This window comes from Bombina bombina, chromosome 1, assembly GCF_027579735.1.
Source record: "Bombina bombina isolate aBomBom1 chromosome 1, aBomBom1.pri, whole genome shotgun sequence".
Taxonomy (NCBI): Eukaryota; Metazoa; Chordata; class Amphibia; order Anura; family Bombinatoridae; genus Bombina; species Bombina bombina.
Window position 1 is genome coordinate 230,004,069 of NC_069499.1, and position 19,675 is coordinate 230,023,743.

At 42.5% G+C, this 19,675-nt stretch overlaps 1 protein-coding gene across 4 annotated transcripts in view; it reads left to right on the plus strand.

The window, feature by feature from the left end:
- MTA1 (metastasis associated 1) overlaps window positions 1-19,675 on the plus strand; it is a 732,036-nt gene that overhangs the window by 440,823 nt on the left and 271,538 nt on the right. For all 4 annotated transcript variants that reach the window (XM_053697863.1, XM_053697862.1, XM_053697866.1 and 1 more), the window contains one exon: window positions 16,869-16,984. In XM_053697863.1, coding sequence (XP_053553838.1) covers window positions 16,869-16,984 — 116 coding nt within the window. The remainder of the gene's footprint in view (window positions 1-16,868; window positions 16,985-19,675) is intronic.

Here is a 19,675-nt window from a genome sequence, read left to right on the forward strand (position 1 = left end):
TCTTCGCCCAGGCTTGGGCAAGAGATGTTCAGGATCCCTGGGCGCTAGAGATAATATCTCAGGGATACCTTCTGGACTTCAAATACTCTCCTCCAAGAGAGAGATTTCATCTGTCAAGATTGTCAACAATCCAGACAAAGAAAGAGGCGTTTCTACGCTGCGTACAAGAGCTCTTGTTAATGGGAGTAATCCATCCAGTTCCACGATCGGAACAGGGACAGGGGTTTTACTCAAATCTGTTTGTGGTTCCCAAAAAAGAGGGAACTTTCAGACCAATCCTGGACTTAAAGATCCTAAACAAATTCCTAAGAGTTCCATCGTTCAAGATGGAGACTATTCGGACAATTTTACCTATGATCCAAGAGGGTCAGTACATGACCACTGTAGATTTAAAAGATGCTTACCTTCACATACCGATTCACAAAGATCATTATCGGTACCTAAGGTTTGCCTTCCTAGACAGGCATTACCAGTTTGTGGCTCTTCCATTTGGATTGGCTACAGCTCCAAGAATCTTCACAAAGGTTCTGGGTGCTCTTCTGGCGGTACTAAGACCGCGGGGAATCTCGGTAGCTCCATACCTAGACGACATTCTGATACAAGCTTCAAGCTTTCAAACTGCCAAGTCTCATACAGAGTTAGTGCTGGCATTTCTAAGGTCACATGGATGGAAGGTGAACTAAAAGAAAAGTTCACTCGTTCCACTCACAAGAGTTCCCTTCCTGGGGACTCTTATAGATTCTGTAGAAATGAAGATTTACCTGACAGAGGACAGGCTAACAAGACTTCAAAGTGCTTGCCGCTCCCTTCATTCCATTCAACACCCGTCAGTGGCTCAATGCATGGAGGTAATCGGCTTAATGGTAGCGGCAATGGACATAGTACCCTTTGCACGCTTACACCTCAGACCACTGCAACTGTGCATGCTAAGTCAGTGGAATGGGGATTACTCAGACTTATCCCCTTCTCTGAATCTGGATCAAGAGACCAGAAATTCTCTTCTATGGTGGCTTTCTCGGCCACATCTGTCCAGGGGGATGCCATTCAGCAGACCAGACTGGACAATTGTAACAACAGACGCCAGCCTTCTAGGTTGGGGTGCCGTCTGGAATTCTCTGAAGGCTCAGGGACAATGGAGTCAGGAGGAGAGTCTCCTGCCAATAAACATTCTGGAATTGAGAGCAGTTCTCAATGCCCTCCTGGCTTGGCCCCAGTTGACAACTCGGGGGTTCATCAGGTTTCAGTCGGACAACATCACGACTGTAGCTTACATCAACCATCAGGGAGGGACAAGAAGCTCCCTAGCTATGATGGAAGTATCAAAGATAATTCGCTGGGCAGAGTCTCACTCTTGCCACCTGTCAGCAATCCACATCCCGGGAGTGGAGAACTGGGAGGCGGATTTCTTAAGTCGTCAGACTTTTCATCCGGGGGAGTGGGAACTTCATCCGGAGGTCTTTGCCCAAATACTTCGACGTTGGGGCAAACCAGAGATAGATCTCATGGCGTCTCGACAGAACGCCAAGCTTCCTCGTTACGGGTCCAGATCCAGGGATCCAGGAGCAGTCCTGATAGATGCTCTGACAGCACCTTGGGACTTCAGGATGGCTTACGTGTTTCCACCCTTCCCGTTGCTTCCTCGATTGATTGCCAGAATCAAACAAGAGAGAGCATCAGTGATTCTAATAGCACCTGCGTGGCCACGCAGGACTTGGTATGCAGACCTGGTGGACATGTCATCCTGTCCACCTTGGTCTCTACCTCTGAAACAGGACCTTCTGATACAGGGTCCCTTCAAACATCAAAATCTAACTTCTCTGAAGCTGACTGCTTGGAAATTGAACGCTTGATTTTATCAAGACGTGAGTTTTCTGAGTCAGTTATTGATACCTTAATACAGGCTAGGAAACCTGTTACCAGAAAGATTTACCATAAGATATGGCGTAAATACCTATATTGGTGTGAATCCAAAGGTTACTCTTGGAGTAAGGTTAGGATTCCTAGGATATTGTCTTTTCTACAAGAAGGTTTAGAAAAGGGTTTATCTGCTAGTTCATTAAAGGGACAGATCTCAGCTCTGTCCATTCTGTTACACAAACGTCTGTCAGAAGTTCCTGACGTCCAGGCTTTTTGTCAGGCTTTGGCCAGGATTAAGCCTGTGTTTAAAACTGTTGCTCCACCATGGAGTTTAAACCTTGTTCTTAATGTTTTACAGGGCGTTCCGTTTGAACCCCTTCATTCCATTGATATAAAGTTGTTATCTTGGAAAGTTCTATTTTTAATGGCTATTTCCTCGGCTCGAAGAGTCTCTGAATTATCAGCCTTACATTGTGATTCTCCTTATTTGATTTTTCATTCGGATAAGGTAGTCCTGCGTACTAAACCTGGGTTCTTACCTAAGGTAGTTACTAACAGGAATATCAATCAAGAGATTGTTGTTCCTTCTTTATGCCCAAATCCTTCTTCAAAGAAGGAACGTCTACTGCACAACCTGGATGTAGTCCGTGCTCTAAAATTTTACTTACAGGCAACTAAGGAATTTCGACAAACGTCTTCTCTGTTTGTCATTTACTCTGGGCAGAGGAGAGGTCAAAAAGCTTCCGCTACCTCTCTTTCTTTTTGGCTTCGTAGCATAATTCGTTTAGCTTATGAGACTGCTGGACAGCAGCCTCCTGAAAGAATTACAGCTCATTCTACTAGAGCTGTGGCTTCCACTTGGGCCTTCAAGAATGAGGCCTCTGTTGAACAGATTTGCAAGGCTGCAACTTGGTCTTCGCTTCATACTTTTTCCAAATTTTACAAATTTGACACTTTTGCTTCATCGGAGGCTATTTTTGGGAGAAAGGTTCTTCAGGCAGTGGTTCCTTCTGTATAAAGAGCCTGCCTATCCCTCCCGTCATCCGTGTACTTTTGCTTTGGTATTGGTATCCCAGAAGTAATGATGACCCGTGGACTGATCACACTTAACAGAAGAAAACATAATTTATGCTTACCTGATAAATTCCTTTCTTCTGTAGTGTGATCAGTCCACGGCCCGCCCTGTTTTTAAGGCAGGTAAATATTTTTTAATTTATACTCCAGTCACCACTTCACCCTTGGCTTTTCCTTTCTCGTTGGTCCTTGGTCGAATGACTGGGAGTGACGTAGAGGGGAGGAGCTATATGCAGCTCTGCTGGGTGAATCCTCTTGCACTTCCTGTTGGGGAGGAGTAATATCCCAGAAGTAATGATGACCCGTGGACTGATCACACTACAGAAGAAAGGAATTTATCAGGTAAGCATAAATTATGTTTTTTCCAGTCCCTAAGAGGTTTTCGGATATTATTACTAAGGAATGGGATAGATCACGTGTGCCGTTCTCTCCCCCTCCTGTTTTTAAAAAGATGTTTCCCATAGATGCCGCCATACGGGACTCGTGGCAGACGGTCCCTAAGGTGGAGGGAGCAGTCTCTACCCTAGCTAAGCGTACAACTATCCCCGTCGAGGACAGTTGTGCTTTCCTAGATCCTATGGATAAAAAATTGGAGGGTCTCCTTAAAGTTTTTATACATCAAGGTTTTATTCTCCAGCCTCTTGCATGCATTGCCCCAGTTACTGCTGCAGCGGCTTTTTGGTTCGAGTCTCTTGAGGAGGCTCTACAGGTGGAGACCCCGTTAGATGATATTTTGGACAGGATTAAAGCTCTTAAGTTAGCTAATTTCTTTATTTCTGACGCCGTTTTTCATTTAACCAAGCTAACGGCTAAGCATTCAGGTTTTGCTATTCTGGCGCGTAGGGCGCTATGGCTTAAGTCCTGGTCAGCAGACGTTACTTCAAAGTCTAAGCTTCTTAATATCCCCTTCAAGGGACAAACCCTATTCGGGCCTGGTTTGAAGGAGATAATTTCTGATATTACTGGAGGAAAAGGTCATGCCCTTCCTCAGGATAGGTCCAATAAATTAAGGACCAAACTGAATAATTTTCGTTCCTTTCGAAACTTCAAGAGTGGCGCAGCTTCGGCTTCCTCTAATGCAAAACAAGAGGGAAATTTTGCCCAGTCCAAACCAGTCTGGAGACCTAACCAGACTTGGAACAAAGGGAAGCAGGCCAAAAAGCCTGCTGCTGCCTCTAAGACAGCATGAAGGGGTAGCCCCCGATCCGGGACCGGATCTAGTCGGGGGCAGACTTTCTCTCTTCATCCAGGCTTGGGCAAGAGACGTCCAGGATCCCTGGGCACTAGAGATTGTTTCCCAGGGATATCTTCTGGAATTCAAAGGTTCATCTCGAAAGGGGAGATTTCATCTCTCACAACTATCTGCAAACCAGATAAAGAGAGAGGCATTCTTACGTTGCGTTCAAGACATACTGGTTATGGGAGTGATCCACCCAGTTCCAAGGGAGGAACAGGGGCAGGGCTTCTATTCAAACCTGTTTATAGTTCCCAAAAAAGAGGGAACGTTCAGACCAATCTTGGATCTCAAGATCCTAAACAAATTTCTCAGGGTCCCATCGTTCAAGATGGAGACAATCCGAACCATCCTCCATATGATCCAGGAGGGTCAATATATGACTACCGTGGACTTAAGGATGCTTATCTCCACATTCCGATTCACAGAGATCATCATCAGTTCCTCAGGTTCGCCTTCCTAGACAGGCATTACCAGTTTTGTGGCTCTTCCCTTCGGATTAGCCACGGCGCCAAGAATCTTTACAAAGGTTCTAGGGTCTCTACTGGCGGTTCTAAGGCTGCGGGGCATAGCGGTGGCTCCCTATCTAGACGACATCCTGATCCAGGCGTCGACTTTTCAAATCACCAAGTCCCATACGGACATTGTTCTGGCCTTTTTGAGGTCTCACGGGTGGAAGGTGAACAGAGAAAAGAGTTCACTCTCTCCTCTCACAAGAGTTTCATTCCTAGGAACTCTGATAGATTCGGTAGAAATTAAAAATTTTCTGACACAGGTCAGGATATCAAAGCTTCTAACTTCTTGACGTGCTCTTCATTCCACTTCTCGGCCGTCAGTAGCTCAGTATATTGAAATGATCGGCCTAATGGTAGCGGCAATGGACATAGTTCCGTTTGCCCGCCTACATCTCAGACCACTGCAACTTTGCATGCTCAATCAGTGGGATGGGGACTACACAGATTTGTCTCCTCTGTTAAATCTGGATCAAGAGACCTGGGATTCTCTTCTCTGGTGGTTATCTCAGGTCCATCTGTCCAGGGGAATGAGTTTCCGCAGGCCAGAGTGGACTATAGTGACGACAGATGCCAGCCTTCTGGGCTGGGGCGCAGTCTGGAATAACCTGAAGGCTCAGGGTTCGTGGTCTCAGGAGGAGGCCCTCCTTCCAATAAATATTCTGGAGTTAAGAGCGATATTCAATGCTCTTCAGGCTTGGCCGCAACTAGCTGCGGTCAGATTCATCAGATTTCAGTCAGACAATATCACGACTGTAGCCTATATCAACCATCAGGGGGGAACAAGGAGTCCCCTGGCAATGATGGAGGTTTCCAAGATAATTCTATGGGCAGAGGTTCACTCTTGTCCTCTCTCTGCTATCCATATCCCAGGAGTAGAGAACTGGGAGGCGGACTTTCTAAATCGGCAGACTTTTCATCCGGGGGAGTGGGAGCTCCACCCGGAGGTATTTGCCCAGCTGATTTAACTATGGGGCAAACCAGAACTGGATCTCATGGCGTCTCATCAGAACGCCAAGCTTCCTCGTTACAGGTCAAGGGATCCACAGGCAACGCTGATAGATGCTCTAGCAGTGCCCTGGTCCTTCAGCCTTGCTTATGTGTTTCCACCATTTCCTCTCCTCCCTCGTCTGATTGCCAAGATCAAGCAGGAGAGAGCTTCAGTGATTTTGATAGCACCTGCGTGGCCACGCAGGACTTGGTATGCAGATCTGGTGGACATGTCATCCTTCCCACCATGGACTCTGCCGCTGAGGCAGGACCTTCTACTCCAAGGTCCATTCAAACATCCAAATCTAGTTTCTCTGCGTCTGACTGCTTGGAGATTGAACGCTTGATTTTATCAAAACGTGGTTTTTCCGAGTCGGTCATTGATACATTGATTCAGGCTCGAAAGCCTGTCACCAGGAAAAATCTATCATAAGATATGGTGTAAATATCTTCATTGGTGTGAATCCAAGGGTTACTCGTGGAGTAAGGTCAGGATTCCTAGGATACTATCTTTTCTCCAAGAAGGATTGGAAAAGGGATTATCGGCTAGTTCCTTAAACGGACAGATTTCTGCTCTGTCTATTCTTTTGCACAAGCGCCTGGCTGACGTTCCAGAAGTTCAGGCGTTTTGTCAGGCTTTGGTTAGAATCAGGCCTGTGTTTAAACCTGTTGCTCCGCCATGGAGTTTAAATTTAGTTCTTAAAGTTCTTCAAGGGGTTCCGTTTGAACCCTTGCATTCCATAGATATCAAGCTTTTATCTTGGAAAGTTCTGTTTTTAGTAGCTATCTCTTCAGCTTGAAGAGTTTCAGAGTTATCTGCCTTGCAGTGTGATTCCCCTTATCTGATCTTCCATTCAGATAAGGTAGTTTTGCGTACCAAACTGGGCTTTCTTCCTAAGGTAGTATCTAATAGGAATATCAATCAGGAAATTGTTGTTCCGTCACTGTGTCCTAATCCTTCTTCAAAGAAGAAACGTCTGTTACACAATCTTGACGTGGTTCGTGCTTTAAAGTTCTATTTGCAAGCTACTAAGGATTTTCGTCAAACATCTGCATTGTTTGTTGTCTACTCTGGTAAGAGGAGAGGCCAAAAGGCTTCGGCAACTTCTCTTTCTTTTTGGCTGAGAAGCATAATCCGTTTAGCTTATGAGACTGCTGGCCAGCAGCCTCCTGAAAGAATTACAGCTCATTCTACTAGAGCGGTAGCTTCCACATGGGCTTTTAAACATGAAGCCTCTGTTGAACAGATTTGTAAGGCGGCGACTTGGTCTTCGCTTCATACTTTTTCTAAATTCTACAAATTTGATACTTTTGCTTCCTCGGAGGCTATTTTTGGGAGAAAGGTCTTACAGGCAGTGGTGCCTTCCATTTAAGTGCCTGCCTTGTCCATCCCTTCATCCGTGTCCTAAAGTTTTGGTATTGGTATCCCACAAGTAATGGATGAACCCGTGGACTGGATACACCTTACAAGAGAAAACAAAATTTATGCTTACCTGATAAATTTCTTTCTCTTGTGGTGTATCCAGTCCATGGCCCGCCCTGTCACTTTAAGGCAGGTGTTTTTATTTTCTAAATTACAGTCACCACTGCACCCTATAGTTTCTCCTTTTTCTTACTTGTCTTCGGTCGAATGACTGGAGGTGGGGGTTAGGGGAGGAGCTATATAGACAGCTCTGCTGTGGGTGTCCTCTTGCAACTTCCTGTTGGGAAGGAGAATATCCCACAAGTAATGGATGAACCCGTGGACTGGATACACCACAAGAGAAAGAAATTTATCAGGTAAGCATAAATTTTGTTTTTTTTATTTAAACTTCAGTCACCTCTGCACCTTGTAGTTTCTCCTTTTTCTTCCTGTACCTTCGGTCGAATGACTGGGGAGTGGAGCTAAGGGAGGAGCTATATAGACAGCTCTGCTGTGGTGCTCTTTGCCACTTCCTGTTAGCAGGAGGATAATATCCCACAAGTAAAGGATGAATCCGTGGACTCGTCTTACCATAGAAGAAATTAATTTATCAGCTAAGTATAAATTTACTTTTTAACTAGGTAGACTAGTTTTTAAATATTTATTAACTATTTAATAAACTACCTAGCTAAAATAAATACAAAAGTACCTGTAAAATAAAACCTAACCTAAGTTACACTAACACCTAACTCTACACTATAATAAATACACTCTACACTAAATCAAATACAATTAAATACAATTAAATAAAATTAGCTAAAGTACAAAACCCCCCCACTAAATTACAGAAAATAATAAACAAATTACAAGATTTTAAAACTAATTACACCTAATCTAATCCCCCTAACAAAATAAAAAAGCCCCCCCCCCCCCAAATAAAAAAAGCCCTACCCTACACTAAATTACAAATAGCCTTTAAAAGGACCTTTTGCGGGGCATTGCCCCAAAGTAATCAGCTCTTTTACCTGTAAAAAAAATTACAAATCCCCCTCAACATTAAAACCCACCACCCACACAACCAACCCTACTCTAAAACCCACCCAATGCCCCCTTAAAAAAATCTAACACTAACCCATTGAAGATCACCTTACCGGGAGAAGTCTTCATCCAACTGGGCCGAAGTCCTCAACGAATCCGGCAGAAGTGGTCCTCCAGACGGGCAGAAGTCTTCATCCAGACGGCATCTTCTATCTTCATCCATGCGACGCGGAGCATCCTCTTCTTTCCACGGAGACTGAAGAATGAAGGTTCCAAGATGGCGTCCCTTCAATTCCGATTGGTTGATAGAGTTCTATCAGCCAATCGGAATTAAGGTGGGAAAAATCCTATTGGCTGATGCAATCCAAATGTACATTTGGATTTATACATTTGGAAAGTGGTTTATCTTAGCCGTCAGTCTTTACATCCAGGAGAGTGGTGTCTCTATACTGATGTGTCTTCTCCATTTCCCAGGTACCTTTTCAGGGCCAGGAATCCTCAGGTGGAGATGGTAGATGCATTAGCAGTGTCTTGGGTTTTCAACCTGACTACATTTTTCCACCTCTGTTTTTTTCTTCCAAAGGTGATTTCCAAGATTATATTGGAACAGTGCCATGTGTTTCAGGTTTGGTATGTGGATCTTGTTCGGATGTCCAGTTGCCATCCTTGGCTGCTTTCTCTTTGGCCAGCCCTCTTGTTTTAGGGGCTATTTTTCCATCAGGATCTCAAATTTCTAATTTGGGGGTATGGAAATTGATTAGTGTTTAGTCATAGAAGTTTCTCTGACTGTATCTTTCAGGCTGATAAGTCTGTTTCAAGGAACATGTATTATCAGGTTTGGAAAAGCTATATTTTATAGTGTTCTTCTCATAAATACTCTTGGCATTCTTTTAGAATTCCTAGGATTTTTCAGTTTCTTCAGGTTGGTTTGTATAAGTTTCTTTAAATTTTTTTGAAGGAACAAAAATCTGATCTTTCTTTCCTAGAAAGATTGTTTAAACTTCCTGATATTCTCTGTTTTGTTCAGGCTTTTTGGTTTGTGTTAAGCCTGTTCATTTATTAATTCTCCTTTTTTGGAGTCTTAATTTGGTTCCAGGATTTTGTAGGCTATTTCTTTTGAGCCTATATTTTCTTTGAACATTATCTACTTTCTTGGAAAGTGTTGTTTCTTTTGACTATCTCTTCTGCTACAAGAGTTTCTGTTTTATCAGCTCTCTTGTGTGTCTCCTTATATGATTTTTTTCATCTAGATAAGTTGTTTTGTGCACTTCTTTTTTTCCTAAGGTTGTGCATTTGAACAACATTTGTGGAGAAATTGTTGTTCCTTCCTTGTTTTCTAATCCTAAAGAATTCTTTGAGAGTTATTTTCATCCTTTGGATGTGGTAAGAGCTTGTAATTCTTTATCGAGGTTATTAGGATTTCAGAAGACTTCTAGTATATTTGTTGTTTTTCTGGTTTTAGAAAAGGTTAGAAAGCCTCTGCCATTTCTTTGGCATCCTGGTTAAAGCTTTTGTTTTTCAAGGCTTATTTGGTGGCTGGGTAGGTTCCACCTCAGAGATTTACAGCTCATTCTGCTAAATTCAGTCGCCATTTCTTGGACTTTTTCAGAGTGAAGCTTACGATGATCAAATTTGCAAAGCAGTATTTTGTTCTTCTTTGCATTTTTGTTGTTGCTTTTACCATTGTAATGTATTTTGCTTTTTCTAAAGCAGTCTTTGGTAAAACGTTATTCAGGCAGCTGTTTCAGTTTCTACTGATTCTACTGCTTTTGATTTAATTTTTTTTCAAGGAAAACTTAATGATGTGGATTTAATTTCTCAGTGGAAATAGCTGTTATTTTATCCCTCCCTCTCTAGTGACTCTTCTGTGGACTTCCACATCTTGGGTATTTCTATCGCATACGTCACTAGCTCATGGACTCTTGCCAATTACATGAAAGAAAACATAATTTATGTAACAACTTACCTGATAAATTAATTTCTTTCATATTGACAAGAGTTCATGATTCCCACCCTTTTTATGGTGGTTATGTTTTGTTTTTTGTATAAAAGCACAATTTATATTTTCAGTTCCTCTTTTTGTATGCTTTTCTACTCCTTATTTTAACTGAATGGGTGTGGTGAGGGGTTTATTTATAGGCATTTGAGGTTTGGGAAACTTTGCCCCCTCCTGGTAGGAATTTATATCCCATACGTCACAGGCTCATGGACTCTTGCCAATATGAAAGAAATGAATTTATCAGGTAAGTTCTTACATAAATTATGTTTTTCTTCTATAAGATACGACGAGTCCACGGATTCATCCTTTACTTGTGGGATATTATCCACCTGCTAACAGGAAGTGGCAAAGAGCACCACAGCAGAGCTTTCTATATAACTCCTCCCTTGACTCCACCCCCAGTCATTCTCTTTGCCTACTCTAAGTACTAGGAAGGGTAAAGTGAAAGAGGTGATAAAATGTTAGTTTTTATTTTCTTCAACGGGGCCTATTTTCGCGCCGCAGTTGTTTTTCTCAAGCAAGCAGCAAGCTCCAGATCCGGTGGGCCTTTGTGAGCTGTATTGGGCCAAAAAACGAAGGTTTAACCCGGTTTTACAGACCCCTGAGGGCAGGTAGGCGCCACAGCAGGGCTGTGGCGAGGTGCAGGGGGTGCTTTTTATTGAAATAAACGTTTTGTATTTTTCTGTTTTTTCCTGTAAGGGTTAAGTATTCCTTTCCTTGTGGGGCAAACTTAGCTGCAGAATTGGGATGCTTCTACCATAAAATTGGGACAATTTGATTGTTTTTAAGCAGTTTTGGAAAAATTGTATGCTTTTTTTCTCTTAAAGGCGCAGTACCGTTTTTTAAGATTGTTATTTTTTCACTAAATAAAGTGTTTTCAAGCCTGTTTGTGGTCATTACTAGCCTGTTTAACATGTCTGACATTGAGGAAAGCCAATGTTCCATGTGTTTAGAAGCCATTGTGGAACCCCCACTTTTAAAATGTGTCCCTCATGTACTGAAAGGGCCTTACATTGCAAAGAACATATTTTAGCTGATAAAAGTATGTCGCAGGATGATTCTTAGTCAGAATAGAATCAGGTTTTGCCATCTACTTCTCCCCAAGTGTCACAACCTTTAACGCCCGCACAAGCAACGCCAAGTACTTCTAGTGCGTCTAATTATTTCACCCTGCAAGATATGGCCGCAGTTATGTCTACTACCCTCAGAGGTATTATCTAAACTGCCTGGTTTGCAGGGGAAGCGCAGTAGGTCAGGTATGAGAGTAAATGCTGAGCCCTCTGACGCTTTATTAGCCATCTCCGATGTTCCCTCACAATGCTCTGAATTGGGGGTAGGGGAATTGCTGTCTGTGGGAGAGCTTTCTGATTCAGGAAAGATGTTCCCTGAAACAGACTCAGATATAACGGCTTTTAAGTTTAAGCTTGAACACCTCCGCTTGTTACTCAGGGAGGTTTTAGCGACTCTGGATGACTGTGACCCTATTGTAATTCCTCCAGAGAAATTTTGTAAAATGGATAGATATCTAGAGGTTCCTTCTTACACTAATGTTTTTCCGGTCCCTAAGAGGATTTCGGACATTGTTACTAAGGAATGGGATAGACCAGGCATTCCGTTTTCTCCCCCTCCTACTTTTAAGAAAATGTTTCCCATATCTCATATTGGGATTCGTGGCAGACTGTCCCTAAGGTGGAGGGAGCTGTTTCTACCCTAGATAAGCGTACAACTATACCTATTGAGGACAGTTGTGCTTTCAAAGATCCTATGGATAAAAAATTAGAGGGTCTTCTAAAGAAAATATTTATTCATCAGGCTTTTCTTCTGCAACCTATAGCGTGCATTGTTCCTGTAACTACTGCAGCTGCTTTTTGGTTTGAGGCTCTTGAGGAGGCTCTTAAGGTTGAGACCCCATTGGATGAGATTTTAGATAGAATTAAGGCTCTCAAGCTAGCTAATTTTTTTATTACAGATGCCGCTTTTCATCTGGCTAAATTAGCGGCAAAGAATTCAGGTTTTGCCATTTTGGCGCGTAGAGCGTTATGGCTTAAGTCCTGGTCTGTTGATGTGTCATCAAAATCTTAGCTATTCCTTTCAAGGGAAAGACCCTATTTGGGCCTGAACTGAAGGAGATCATTTCCGACATCACTGGAGGAAAAGGCCATGCCCTTCCTCAGGATAAGACAAATAGAATGAGGGCCAAACAGAATAATTTTCGTTCCTTTCGAAACTTCAAAGGTGGTCCTGCTACCTCCTCACCTGCCACAAAGCAGGAGGGGTATTTTGCTCAATCCAAGTCTGTCTGGAGACCTAACCAGACCAGGAATAAAGGTAAACAGGCCAAGAAGCCCGCTGCTGCTACCAAGACAGCATGAAGGGGCAGCCCCCGATCCAGGACCGGATCTAGTGGGGGGCAGACTTTCTCTCTTTGCTAAGGCTTGGGCAAGAGACGTTCAGGATTCATGGGCATTAGAATTCAAAGATTCTCCTCCAAAGGGGAGATTTCATCTTTCACGGTTGTCTGTAAACCAGACAAAAAGAGAGGCGTTCTTACGCTGTGTAGAAGACCTATATACTATGGGTGTAATCTGCCCAGTTCCAAAAGCAGAACAGGCGCAGGGGTTTTACTCCAATCTGTTCGTGGTTCCCAAAAAACAGGGAACTTTCAGACCGATTTTAGATCTCAAGATCCTAAACAAATTTCCTTCAAGATGGAGACCATTCGGACTATTTTATCAATGATCCAGGAGGGTCAATATATGACCACCGTGGATTTGAAGGATGCGTATCTTCACATTCCTATCCACAAAGATCATCACCAGTTCCTCAGGTTCGCCTTCCTGGACAAGCATTACTAGTTTGTGGCTCTTCCCTTCGGGTTGGCCACAGCTCCCAGAATTTTCACAAAAGTGCTAGGGTCCCTTTTGGCGGTTCTAAGGCCGCGGGGCATAGCAGTGGCGCCCTATCTGGACGATATCTTAATTCAGGCGTCAACTTACCAACTAGTCAAATCTCACACGGACATCGTGTTGGCTTTTCTAAGATCTCACGGGGTGGAAGGTGAACCTAAAGAAGAGTTCACTTATACCTTTCACAAGAGTTCCATTCCTGGGAACTCTGATAGATTCGGTAAACATGAAAAATTTTCTGACTGAGGTCAGAAAATCAAAGATCTTAACCACCTGCCGAGCACTTCATTCCATTCCTCGGCCGTCAGTGGCTCAGTGTATGGAGGTAATTGGACTAATGGTAGCGGCAATGGACATAGTTCCGTTTGCTCATTTGCATCTCAGACCACTGCAACTATGCATGCTCAGACAGTGGAATGGGGATTATGCAAATTTATCTCCTCAGATAAATCTGGATCAAGAGACCAGACACTCTCTTCTTTGGTGGTTGTCACAGGATCATCTGTCCAAGGGAACGTGTTTCCGCAGGCCAGCATGGGTCATAGTGACGACGGACGCCAGCCTATTGGGCTGGGGTGCAGTCTGGAATTCCCTGAAAGCACAGGGTGTGTGGACTCAGGAGGAGGCTCTCCTTCCAATAAATATTCTAGAACTGAGAGCGATATTCAACGCGCTTCAGGCGTGGCCTCAGCTGGCTTTGGCCAGATTCATAAGATTCCAGTCGGACAATATCACGACTGTAGCATATATCAATCATCAGGGGGAACAAAGAGTTCTCTAGCGATGATAGAGGTTTCCAAAATAATTTGATGGGCAGAGACTCACTCTTGCCATCTATCAGCAATCTATATCCCAGGAGTGGAGAACTGGGAAGCGGATTTTCTAAGTCGTTAGACTTTTCATCCGGGGGAGTGGGAGCTCCATCCGGAGGTGTTTGCACAATTGATTCATCAATGGGGCACACCAGAATTGGATCTGATGGCATCTCGTCAGAATGCCAAACTTCCTTGTTACGGGTCCAGATCAAGGTATCCCCAAGCAGTACTGATAGATGCTCTAGCAGTACCTTGGTCGTTCAACCTGGCTTATGGGTTTCCACCATTTCCTCTCCTTCCTCGTCTGATTGCCAGAATCAAACAGGAGAGGGCTTCGGTGATTTCGATAGCACCTGCGTGGCCACGCAGGACTTAGTATGTAGACCTGGTGGAAATGTCATCTCTACCACCGTAGACACTGCCACTGAGACAGGACCTTTTCATTCAAGGTCCGTTCCAGCATCCAAATCTAGTTTCTCTGCGGCTGACTGCCTGGAGATTGAACACTTGATTTTATCTAAGCGGAGATTCTCTGAGTCGGTCATAGACACCTTGATTCAGGCTCGAAAGCCTGTCACTAGGAAAATTTACCATAAGATATGGCGTAAATATCTTTATTGGTGCGAATCCAAAGGCTACTCATGGAGTAAGATCAGGATTCCTAGGATTTTGTCCTTTCTCCAAGAAGGATTGGAGAAGGGGTTATCAGCTAGTTCCCTAAAGGGACAGATATCTGCTTTATCAATTTTACTACACAAGCGTCTGGCAGATATTCCAGACGTTCAGTCGTTTTGTCAGGCTTTAGTTAGAATCAAGCCTGTGTTTAAACCTGTTGCTCCGCCATGGAGTTTGAATTTAGTTCTTAAAGTTCTTCAAGGGGTTCCGTTTGAACCTATGCATTCCATAGATATTAAGCTTCTATCTTGGAAAGTTCTGTTTTTAGTTGGTATCTCTTTGGCTCGAAGAGTTTCTGAACTATCTGCATTGCAATGCGACTCACCTTATCTTGTTTTCCATGCTGATAAGGTGGTTTTGCGTACCAAACCTGGATTCCTTCCTAAGGTTGTTACTAATAAGAATATTAATCAGGAAATTGTTGTTCTTTCTCTGTGTCCTAACCCTTCTTCTAAGAAGGAGCGTCTGTTACACAACTTGGACGTGGTTCGTGCTTTGAAGTTTTACTTGCAGGCGACCAAAGATTTCCGTCAAACATCTTCTCTGTTTGTTGTCTATTCTGGAAAACGTAGAGGTCAAAATGCTACGGCTATCTCTCTTTCTTTTTGGCTGAAAAGCATCATCCGGTTGGCATACTAGACTGCTGGACAGCAGCCTCCTGAAAGGATTACAGCCCACTCTACTAGTGCGGTGGCTTCCACATGGGTTTTTAAAAATGATGCTTCTGTTGAACAGATTTGTAAGGCTGCGACTTGGTCTTCCCTTCATACCTTTTCCAAATTTTACAAATTTGATACTTTTGCTTCTTCGGAGGCTATTATTCATCCGTGTCCTGTAGCTTTGGTATTGTATTCCACAAGTAAAGGATGAATCCGTGGACTTGTCGTATCTTTTAAAAGAAAAATAAATTTATGCTTACCTGATAAATTTATTTCTTCTATGATACGACAAGTCCACGGCCCGCCCTGTCATTTTAAGACAGATTATATGTTTTTGATTTAAAACTTCAGTCACCTCTGCACCTTTTAGTTTCTCCTTTTTCTTCCTATACCTTCAGTCGAATGACTGGGGGGTGGAGTCAAGGGAGGAGCTATATAGACAGCTCTGCTGTGGTGCTCTTTGCCACTTCCTGTTAGCAGGAGGATAATATCCCACAAGTAAAGGATGAATCCGTGGACTTGTCGTATCATAGAAGAAATCAGTTTATCAGGTAAGCATAAATTTACTTTTTGGCGACCACCCTCACTACAGGCTGGGGATCGTTGGTGGTCTAGTGGGCGGCACTCCTAGGCTCCATGAGAATGCCAGTGACGTCACCACAAAGGGGGCTTAACCAGGATACACCAGTAGCCACAAGGAAGCTAGATGGGGGTGGATTTTAAAACCCCTTGATCTCCGTTCTTTCAAATGCGATCTTTTAAAAATAAAGTTAAAAAACACATGGGGATTAGCTTGGGAATATTACATTTTATGCAGAATAAAAAAAAAATCTGTTATGTCTAGAGACCTCTAATAGTTTTATTTTATAGTAGAGAAGTTCCTCTCTAAAAAAAAAATATATATATGAATTTTTGCAAGAAAAAATTGCTTTTTTTCTGTATTGCACCATTTGAACTGTCTAATCTATATTATACTCTCCAAAAGTCTGTATGGGCCCCTATTTCATATCTGGCTACCCTTGATGACAGTTTAGTCAGGCGATCACAGTAACAGCAGTGGTCACCTGGCCATTTTCAATATTTACCAAAATCTTAGCAAAAATATACATGTGTTTTTTGTTTTGTTTTTTTACAGTTTTTGATGCAACTTTCACACATGCCATGAAATATAAATATTATAATGGTATATTGTGACTCTGCCAGGCCTGCTGAAAAAAACTTCACTCGCAGTGTTTGTAATAATCACAAGGTTCAATCCCTTATCTGTTTCTAGTTGGCTTTCAGCTTTATAACCGAGTAGTCATGGGTTGAGAGATTCTTTTGCTAAGAAGAATAGGTGGAGTTTAGGTTCTTATGTCTACCCTCTTAAAAAAAAAAAGTGAACAAAAACATTGTTGTTGGTGGTGGTGGTGGTTGTTATTTTATTTATCTTCTCCAAAATCTGCTGGTCATTATGTTTTGAGGTGGACACCCTAAAAAAGCATTGTTTCCAAGTCTTGTAAAGCACATATAATAAGCACTTTTTATGTAATTCCTTCATTAATAGAAAGTCATTGTAAACTTTTGAAAACCTACTTGTGAAAAAAATGTTAGCTATAGATTTTTCTATGAAATAGTAATATTTAATCATGTTTGTTCAGTTGAATTTTTTGTAACTTTGAAAGTATAGCAGGATGTGTTGTAACTTTTTTTTTTTTCCCCCTCCAGTAATAAACCAAACCCAAATCAAATAAATGTGAATAATGTCAAACCTGCAGTAGTAAATGGGGCTGCTGTGCCAGGTCAGAATATGGCGGCAGGACGGGCCTGTGAGAGCTGCTACAGTGAGTATTGTTTATGATCACATCCAACAGTCCTTTATTTTTCTCTTGCACCACAAAATTTGGCCCCTTAAAGGGACACTGTACTATATAATTGGTTTTCCCTTAATGTGTTTGAAATTACTTGTTATACATACTAGAGAGTGTAATAATACTAGAGTGTAATTCATAATAAAGTGCTCCTTGTGTTTTATTTAGGTGTGTGAAATAGTTGATTCTTTCCTAAGATATGGTGAGTCCACAACATCATCATTTACTGTTGGGAATATCAATCCTGGCCAGCAGGAGGAGGCAAAGAGCACCACAGTCAAACTGTTAAGTATCACTTCCCTTCCCACAAACCCCAGTCATTCTCTTTGCCTTGCTGCATGGAGGAGGTGAAGTTTTAGTGTCTGCAGGAATTTTTTATTTTTTTTACTTCAAGCAAGATTTTTGAAAGCCAGAGTAGGTTTACTCTGACCTTTCTCTTTCAAGATTCGGTCTAACCGTACTCCACGTCAGTCTCTTTAGTAGGGTAATGGTGGCTTTTAAGCAGTTAGGAACTTGTGAGGTGGGCCTCACTGCATTTTCCTAAGATATTGCTGCCCTTGTATAGAAAGCCAGAGTAGGTTTACTCTGTTCTTCTTTTTCTTTTTTTTTTTTCACAGGTCCCTGTAAGGAGTGGCATCCTTTCATACCGGATCAGGTGTTTTCCTGCCGGACAGCTAGATGTGCAGGTAAGTGCCTTTTTTTGTCTTCTGGGGCTAGGAAGCTGGCACTGAAGGGGTTAAACTTAACTCTGCAACTACTGGGGACTAGAATCCTTGTAAAGGATCATTGAAGGCAGATAGCAGGCACTCTGTTATGTGAATGAGACAGAGGTTAATCTCATTTAAGGATCATAAGGGGTTACCTCATAATATTGGCTCAGATGTATTAAATGTTAAACTCACAATATGTAAAGACTTGAGTGAGACAGTGTTTATTGAACTTTTGGCATAATATATTTCAAAGTTCCTTAGATTTTGCGGCAGTATGTTTTGGGGGCACTTTGTATCGCAAATGCGATTTTCAGCCGATGTAGCAAGCCGCTACAGGATACGGCTTCATTTTACTATCATCTCTTCTGGTTTTGAAGCGCGCACTGAGAGCGGTGTCTTCTGACATGGACTTGAGTGAGAGAAAGCAGGCAGTGATACTCGTCAACGCTTAGGAGCCGTTAGCAGTAGTCTGGATGGTTTCACAGAAAAACTTTCCCTGCTTCTCCAGACTCTAGCTTTCATCAATACTCTCACTGAGAGGTTGACATGACTACTTAAAACTCCAGCCCTTTCTCGAAGGGCAGATACCCTTTTTCAGGAATCTCCAAATTTTCTGACACTTCTCTGCCACCTCCTAATGTGACGTAAGGTAAAGAATGACTGGGGTAATGAGGAAGTAGGAGGGATATTTAAGCCTTTGGCGTCTTTGCCGCCTCCTGGTGGCCAGGTGTTGTATTTCGCAACAGTATGGAATGAAGCCGTGGACTCTCCCTATCTTAGGAAGGAAATATAGATGATTGTAAGACGCTATAAATAGAAAGCAGCGTAATATGATTTATATTGGCTGCAGGATTTAATTTTTAAGGTGCGCCCATACTTACTGCTAGCCTTTGCCCTACACAGAAAAGTTTGCCTTTCCAGCAAGCATTCATTTCAATAGGAGACATCTTGCCCCTCGCAGGGACTGCCCTTTTTTTGAAGGAAATTTCATCAGGGCAACGTGAAAAAAACATATCTGATCTGGCAAGGTTTAGATAACTGGCCCCCATGTGATAAAGAAAAACACTTTCCACTACTAAATTGTGTACTGTCATTTTACCTGCACATTTTTCTGATGTATTCTGTTGTATTCTCGTTGCATAGCTTTTCTACAGAGAAAATGTTTACTTATATTTTCAGTATATGTGGGGATACAAGAGGCAAAATTGGCTATTTCAAACAACAAAGGTAAAGGAGGTGTTTGCTAGCACATACATTCCAGTAGGTAAAATAGACCATTTGGGAACACATTAAGTTGGAGAATATTACAAGGTCTGTTCTTACAAATGTTAAGGTTTCCTTTAATTTCCGTCCACTGTATTTGACAGCAGTTTCGCCAATAACATACTCATATACTTAAACTTTTCTGGTACATCAGAAAAATGTGCAGGTAAAATGACAGTACACAATTTAGTAGTGGAAACTGTTTTTCTTTATCACATGGGGGGCCCGTTATCTAAACCTTGCCAGATCAGATATGTTTTTTTCACGCTGCCCTGATGAAATTCCCTTTTAAAAAGGGGCAGTCCCTGGGAGGGGGAAGATGTCTCATTGAAATGAATGCTTGCTGGAAAGGCGAACTTCTCTGTGTAGGGCAAAGGTTAGCAGTGAGTACGGGCGCACCTTAAAAATTAAATCCTACAGCCAATATAAATCACATTACGCTGCTTTCTATTTATAGCATTTTACAGTCATCTATATTTTCTTCCTACGATAGGGAGAGTCCACAGCTTTATTCCTTACTGTTATGAAATACAACATCTGGCCACCAAGAGGAGGCAAAGACACCCCAGCCAAAGGCTTAAATATCCCTCCCACTTCCTCATTACCCCAGTCATTCTTTGCCTTTCTTCACGTTAGGAGGTGGCAGAGAAGTGTCAGAAGATTCTGAGAGTTCTGAAAAAGGGTATATCTG